The following is an 8,204-nucleotide window of genomic DNA, read 5'->3' as shown; positions in this document are numbered from 1 at the left end:
ATGCAGTCAACAGTGGAACACATTGCCAGGTTTCAAGTTCAATGTGGAGAGGCTGGGACCATTGATGGCCTAAAGTTAAGGCTATTTCCCAATTCTCTTATTGGGACAACCTTTACTTGGTACATCAACTTGCCACCTAACTCAGTGCAGACCTGGGCACAGTTGGAGGAAATTTTCCACCAACAGTTCTATAGGGTAGAACCAGAAGTGACGTTGGCAGACCTGTCATGCTATCGTCAAATCCATCTCGAATCTACGGAGTCCTATCGCTTACGTTTCAAGACTACTCGATTTAAATGCAAGATTGTCCTTCCAGAGGTCGAATATGTGCATATGGCATTAAACGGCTTGGGCTTTGAAATGAGAAGAAGTTTTATGGGACAGAATTCAGAGACTTGTTTGAATTATCCTCTAAGGCCTCTCATTATGAAAAGTTCTTGGCAGAGGAGCAGGACAAGAAGACAGCATCCAAGGGAACGTATTACTGTGACCCTAATTACAGAGTTGCTGCAGTGGAAACTGAGGCAGATCCAGATGTGGCGGTGGCTAAAATCATCCACAATAAGCCATACAGTTGTAAGGCCTTTGTCAAGATGGAGCCAACGAAGCAGCCAATCCAGAACACTTTTAATAGGCCAACCAGGGCCTATACTTTTGATGTTGGCAGGGCTGAGGCTATCTTTGATCAACTCCTGGCCTACAAGCTGCTCAAACTACCCTCTTTGGCCACAAGATTCCAGCTCTGGAAGAACTGAAGGGCAAAAAGTATTATTATAAGTACCACAACTCTTGAAGTCATACAACTAATAACTGCATAGTATTTAGAAATGATATCCAGGAAAAAATTGAAGGGGGGTGTTCAAATTTCCCGAGAAGGATAAGCAGCCCATAGGGGTGGATGACAATCCCTTTTCCTCAGGGTTGAGTACAAATATGGTCTTTGTCAACATGGGAGGCATGCCTAGGACTGCTCCTAGGCAAAAGATAAATTTGGAAGCCCCTTCTAGAGAAGTATACAAGTCCAACTCAGGTAGGTACTGGGATCTTTATTATGATGATAGGGATTTTAGGACTGAGTGGGTCAAGAGGTTTGAAAAACAGAATTCATGGTGGTCCAGACCTACAGGGGTGAAGAAACTAGAAAGGCCAACTTGTTCCATGATATGCACAGAGTGTGGACATCATGCCAGTCCTAGTAAACCAGCCCTGAAGAGCATTATTGTGGGAAGGGTTGAACCTAGTCCTGAGGAGCCACGCAGATCTAAGGGGAAGAGGGTTGCACGTGAATCTGTCTTCAACCGAATCCAGCCAGGTTTGGTTGAAGTTAAGGATGAGCTGGAGAATTTCAGGATATCTACTCATTCCAAGGGCTGTAAGACTTCCAGTCACTCCTCCGGATGAATGGTACAGGGTCGAGCATCCCAAGTTTCCTTCTGAACCTCCGACTTTGTCTAAATCTTAGAAGAGGCGCCGCCAACGATTCAGGTAGTCAGCTAGAAGGGTTGAGGAAGAGACAAATCTACTGGACAACCCAATGATTGAAAATAATCCCAAGGGGAAGATGAAGAAGGAGGTCCCAGTTAAAGAGCCTATGCTTGAAAAACCTAAGGCTAAAAGAGTATACAAACCCTTGGAAAAGACTGTGGAAAAGGTTATCACTAAGCCTCCTCCAAGGACTTTACCTAAGAAACAAGTCCCTTCGGAGGAGACATACAAGGAGGCTGTTACCCAACCACCTGCAAAGCAAGCCACTGTATTCAAGAAACAACCTCTCTTGGAAAGAACTCTTAAGAAGGCTAGAATTGAGCCTCTTCCAAGGCAAGACTTTACTCAAGAAGACAGTCCTTGAACCAAGGAAGCAATACTCGGGAGGCAAGTCGAATCTGAATCCATAGGCCAAGGAGTTCAGGCCTGGACAGGGTTCTAATATGCAATGCAACGTGGTTGTGATCCTACCAGTAGATCTAGAAGCCAAAGACAATACTCCAACAACCATGGAGGGAAATGTTATGGAGATGGGGCAGACAGCTGAAATTCTAAACGACTCCTTCCCTGTAGGACTGAACGGGCCTTCAGTGATTGTGCTAAAGGATGAGACTAAAGGAAAGACTGAGGATCAAGCAGCTAGCGTGATCTTTGAGAGGCTAAGTCTCAAAAGGAACAAACACATCAAGCCCTTGTACATCACGGGTTGTCTCGATGGGATGCCAATCAACCGTCTCCTAGTGGATAATGGGTCAGCAACCAATCTCATTTCTAGGTTTATGATGCAGAAGCTTGGAAAGACTAATCAAGACCTAGTCTCATGCACTTCAACCTTAACTGATTTCACTAGAAAGGAAACAGCTTATCAAGGTATTCTTATCATGAACCTAACAGTAGGATCCAAGATCTTAACAACACCTTTCTTTGTTGTTAATTCATACTCTTCCTTTAATTTTCTATTGGGGAGAGATTGGATTCACTCCTATTTACCAGTTCCCTCAACCCTTCACCAATGTCTTATCTTCTAGAATCAAGAAGATGTGGAGGTAATAAGGGCTAACCGCAGATCTTTCCAAGCCTCTACTAATCATGCTGAGGCCCATTTGTATGATGAAGGGATTGGTCCAATGAAGGTGGCAGGTCTTGATAAGTATGGCCGTCACAAGATAGCCCCTATTCATAATAACAAGTCAACAGAAGAAGTGAAGATACTTTTTCAAGAGTTAATCGATCCAATGATCACATAGTCAAGTAGGCCAATTACAGCTTTATTTAAACGTTGTTCTCAATGTCAGTAAACCCTTCAGAAGAAGAGAAAAGTGTGGCCATTCACGCTACACTGTCAAAGTTCGAAGGCTACTTGCTTGAAATGAGGCTGATGGATATTCAAGAATCAGAGGAAGATCATTCAGCCTGTGCGGCCGAAGTTATCAATGAAGATGAAAATCTGGTTAAAGATCTGGACGAAATCCGGTTGGAAGACCTTGAAACAGCCTCAGCCAAGTTGGATGATCTAATGGCTGACGTGCAAGATCCCTTGGAAGAAGTTAATCTGGAAGACTCAGAGAATCTCAGACCTGTATATATTAGCTAACTTCTCTCAGAGGATGTGAAGGAAAAGTTTATCCAGTTCTTAAGGGAGTTCAAGTCCTGTTTTACTTGGACTTATGAAGAGCTCCCAGGTCTGTCTAGAGACCTAGTGGAGCACAAGCTGCCCATTCAACCAGAATTCAGACCTTTCAAGCAACCACCAAGGAGGATGTCTAATAAAGTCTATTTGCAGGTCAAAGATGAGATCGAACGACTCTTCAATGCTGGGTTCATACGCACAGCTAGGTATGTTACTTGGCTCTCTAATATTGTGCCAGTCCTTAAGAAGAACGGCAAGGTTAGAGTATGTGTGGACTTCAGAAACCTAAATTTAGCATCTCCAAAAGACGAGTATCCAATGGCAGTCGTAGATCAGTTAGTAGATGGAGTTTCTGGTCATAAGGTTCTGTCCTTCATGGATGGACATTCTGGCTACAATCAGATCTTCATCGACGAGGCCGATACGGCTAAGACTACTTTTAAGTGTCCCAAAGCCTTGAGAACCTTTGAGTGGGTTGTAATGCCCTTCGGCCTAAAAAAATGCAGGTGCTTCATTCCAATAAGCAATGAACGCCATATTTCATGATTTCATTGGCCATTTCATGGAGATTTACATTGACGATATCGTGGTCAAGTCTTAGTCATATGATAAACATTTGGAACACTTGAGGAGATCATTCTTAAGGATGCAACAATTTGATTTGAAAGTAAACCCCTTAAAGTGTGACTTCGGAGTTTCTGCAGGCAAGTTTCTTGGATTTTTGGCCCACAACAGAGGGATTGAAGTTGACAAGAACAAGGCCAAAGCAATCATGGAAGCTAAACCTCCTACCACCAAGAAGGAGTTATAAAAGCTCTTAGGTTCATTCAACTTCTTGAGAAGGTTCATCTCAAACCTAACAGGAAGGATTTAGGTCTTTTATCAACTCTTGAAGCTGAAGGACCATGACATTTTTGTTTAGGAGGCAAGCCATCAGAAGGCCTTTGACGAGATCAAAGGCTATTTAGCAACGACTCCAGTCCTTATGCCTCCCATCAAGAACAAGCCTTTGAAACTCTACATTTCAGCAGTTGAAGGCTCTATTGGAGGCCTTTTAGCTCAAGACAATGCTCAAGGAAAGGAACAGGCAGTTTATTATTTAAGTAGATTGTTGACTCCTTATGAAAGGAGATACACTCTTATTGAAAAGATTTGTCTTACCTTATACTTTTTAGCAATAAAGTTAAGGCACTACATGCTTCCTGTTTTGGTTTATATTATGAATAAAACAGACCTAGTTAAATACTTGCTTTCTCGGCCAATCATGAGAGGCTGAATTGACATATGGTTTTTAGCTCTAATGGAATTCAGTTTTCTCTCAAAAAGCTGTGAAGGGCCAGGCCTTAGCAGATTTTCTTACTGATCATCCATGTGTGGATATCGGTGATGAATTTGAGATAGGACTGAGTACACTTGAAATATCACCTACTCCTTGGACACTGCTCTTTGACGGATCAAGGACTCAAGAGGTCTCAAACTGTAGAGTAATTATCATTTCTCCCCGAGGCCTGAGGACTGAATTGTCCTTTCAATTTGATTTCCCATGTACTAATAATCAAGCTGAATATGAAGCAGTTGTTATAGGCCTTGAAATCCTTAGGGATCTAGAGGCCAGAGAAGTGAAAATTATTGGAGATTCAAACCTTGTTATCAATCACTTGGCAATGACATTCAAATGATATAGTGAGGACTTAGCTCCATATTACATGGCAGCCGTGCAATTAATTCAAAATTTTGATAATGTAATTGTTAAGCACGTTTCAAGGAGTATGAACACTGAAGCCAACAGCTTGGCTCAGGCCTCAACAGGTCTGAAGTTAGCGCCAGAAACAATTCATAAGATCATCATAGTCCAAAAGAGATTGTTACCTTCAGTAAGGAGAAGGAGTCTAGGACTGAAGGTATTTACTTCTGACTTCACAGGAGAAGAATTAGATGACAAACCCGAGAACGATTGGCGTACACCTATTATTTCTTTCCTAAAGAGGCCTCATCATAAGGCCTCTAGGAAGGTAAAGAGGAGAGTCATGAGCTATATCTTCATGGGAGACGAATTATACAATAAAAGCCCTGAAGATGACTTACTTTTAAGGTGTTTAGGGCGCCCTGATGCCATGAGTGAAGTCCATAAAGGAGTCTACGGAGCCCATTAATCAGGAATAAAGATGAGATGGCTAATCAAAAGGTATGGATACTATTGGCTAACTATTTTAGAGGATTATATTCGTTTTTCCAAAGGATGTTAGCCCCTGTCAAGCCCATGGCCCAATTCAGCGTGTTCTTGCCATTGATTATCATGCTGTGGTCAAATCTTGGCCATTTAGAGGTTGGGCCCTTAACGTAATCGGAAAAATTTATCCTCTTTCTTCTGGAAATCATATTTACATCTTGGTAGCCACAGACTATTTTACTAAATGGGCAGAGGCAGTGCCATTAAAGTCCGTGGATCAACAAGAAGTAATCAAAGGTGATCAATGAAAGAATCATCTATAGGTTTGGATTGCCCGAGCACTTGGTTACAGATAGGAGTACAATATTCATGGGAGAACAAGTGGTTAATTTTGTTGCACAGCAAAACATTATTTTCTCCAATTCCACTCCTTATTATGCACAAGGGAATTGTCAGGCCGAGTCCACTAATAGGACTTTAGTCAATATTATAGAAAAAATGGTGGAAAATAATCCAAGGGCCTGGCACGAATTGCTTTCTGAGGCCTTATGGGCCAACAAAATCTTAAATAAGGAAGCCACCAATATAACTCCTTATATATTGGTATATGGACATGATCCAGTCCTGCCCATGGAGGTAGTGATAAAATCAGCAAGGATAGCATATCAACATGGCCTCATACTTCGTTAGCTCCGATATAAGGAATAACGCCCCAAACGTAAGGCTTAATACGTCATTTGAAGCATAATAATCCAGAAGACCGGGATCGTATCCACGAGAATAATTAGTACGGCTTTGCTGGATTTGTAGAAGTAAGCAATGTTTTCGGCTTTTAGGCAGCCAACTTTGTTTTACGTTTGCAGTGGAAAGTAAAAAGGCTAAATTAAAAGCGAATAAATTAGGATAAAAAGCAGGTTAGGTCTAGGAATTACTAACACCCACGACTCGAGTTAAATCACATTTTCACCCAATTACGCGGTTTAAGATACTCAACTAAGGTTCCTAAATCGGAAGATAAAATGGTTTAATTACCAAGCTAGCTCTAGAATTTATTTAGCAAACACCTCGAGCGACAGAGCTCCAAGCATCATGTGTGGTAAGTAAGCGATACTCTTACCTACACATGATCAAGGAGGTTAACACCTTGGCAATTTGACAAACAAACCCAAACTACACATCGATTTTTGAACCAAAGATTTAAACTTTCGAGTGAAAAATGCAATTTTACTCGAGCCATGAGGTGTTAATCACCCCATGACCTAACCCTAGAAAACTACTCACACATATTTATGAAGATAAGAGCAAGCAAAAATCTACTAAGCATAATGAAATAACAACACTTGAAGAAAACTAGATTAAACGATAGATCGGAATAGCGGCTACAACTTTAAAGAATACAAAAATAGCAAAAACTAATTAACTAAAGTAGAAAATTAGAATTAAAATGCTAAAAATTGAAGAACAATTCAAAAAACAAGTAAATCTAGGCTAGATTTAAATTATGCTATACAAAAAGTTGTTTGTACAATGACATCACTCCTATTTATCTCTCAAAGATTCGCGCATAGAATATTCTTAAAATGCTCTAGAAATCCCCTCCTGAAACCCTCGGTATCGATGGCAAAGGCCTTGAGCTGTTGACGAAGGACGTCGGTACCGATTGATACTAAAGATTCCCATCGATGCTGAGCTAGGTAGTGAGCTGGTGCAAAAGCCTTTAGGTACTTCGGTACCGATTGAAGCGAATCATCTCCATCGATGCCGAGTTGAACTAGAGTTGTCGCTGGCTCTATGATGCTCTCGGTACCGATGGGTTAGGAAACTAGGTACTGATGGCGAGGGCTTTAAGTTGCTGTCCATCTTCAGTTCTTGGCTTGCCTTGTTTAGGCCATCGGGTTGCATTCGGGTCCCTGAACGACTTGACATGCCTTGGGCCTCAAAGCTCTTGTTTTGAACAATTTCTCTACAAAACGAAACTAAACTACCTTACGAGCAAAAGAAATTAAAAACAACTAATTATAGAATTAACTTAAACTAAGTAGAGATTTAGCGCACTCTTCATTGCATTATCGGGTGTTTATCACCTCACTCCTGCAGAAGATACTCAAGCCATGCTGATAGAGCTTGAGGACTTGGATGAAGTTAGGCTCGCAGCCCTTGACCATATGTTGGTCCAGAAGAGAAGAATTGCTAGAGCTTATGACAAACGTGTAAGGAAGAAAATTTTTTCTGAAGGAGACTTGGTTTCAAAGGCTATCTTTCCCCTAGGAGAAAAGAATTCAAGATACGACAAGTGATCTCCAACATGGGAAGGACCTTACTAGATTGCTCAAGTCCTTAGAGGTAACGTCTATCTTCTAATGGACTTGGATGGTGGTTTACATAAACATTTAACAAATGGAAAATACCTTAAAAAATCATTATCCTACTATGTGGGAAATGAGGGATTTTGGAGAAAACCTACCAAGAAAGCCATAGAAGATTGGATAAAAAAGGGCTGAACTGAGGCCATGCTATTCATTCATACATAAAAGCCTCGAGTTTAGGTCACCTTTAACAAAGTTCTTAGGCTAAGATAGAGCTTAACAAACTTTTTGAAGATTTGATAAAGATCAGAGGCTTGTTTGCGTTGCCAAAAACTTGGTTCTGTTCTAATAAACACGCCTTGATCCTAAAAGTAAAGAATCAAGGCAATGGGGCATTGTTTATACTCGTTTTTGGTACCAAATCTTGGACTAGAACTGGAAGGCTATTTAATTATTATTTGATTAAATTGGGCCAAAAATAGAGATGTATTGGGTTAAAATTAATGGGCCAAGACACTATTTATTGGGCCCAATTAATTTTAATTTAATTTGGCCACAGACAACAGATATTTTAGGCCTTAAATATAAGGGCCCATGATTAAATATGGTTTTT

At 40.9% G+C, this 8,204-nt stretch overlaps 2 protein-coding genes across 2 annotated transcripts; both read left to right on the top strand.

Moving 5' to 3' along the window:
• On the top strand, positions 1 to 755 carry LOC131307061 (uncharacterized). The gene is made up of 2 exons (XM_058333476.1): positions 1 to 327; positions 417 to 755. Exons 1-2 carry the CDS (start codon positions 1 to 3, stop codon positions 753 to 755), a joined length of 666 nt encoding a protein of 221 aa, XP_058189459.1.
• A 5,028-nt stretch (positions 756 to 5,783) lies between these two features.
• On the top strand, positions 5,784 to 7,582 carry LOC131307060 (uncharacterized). The gene is made up of 2 exons (XM_058333475.1): positions 5,784 to 5,921; positions 7,328 to 7,582. The coding sequence occupies exons 1-2, from the start codon at positions 5,784 to 5,786 to the stop codon at positions 7,580 to 7,582; spliced, it is 393 nt and encodes a 130-aa protein (XP_058189458.1).
• The last annotated feature ends 622 nt before the right edge of the window (positions 7,583 to 8,204 follow it).

Source organism: Rhododendron vialii, chromosome 11a (assembly GCF_030253575.1).
Source record: "Rhododendron vialii isolate Sample 1 chromosome 11a, ASM3025357v1".
In the NCBI taxonomy this organism is placed as follows: domain Eukaryota; kingdom Viridiplantae; phylum Streptophyta; class Magnoliopsida; order Ericales; family Ericaceae; genus Rhododendron; species Rhododendron vialii.
Note: the sequence above shows the minus strand (reverse complement) of the source record. Positions and strands in the feature narration are given on the sequence as shown.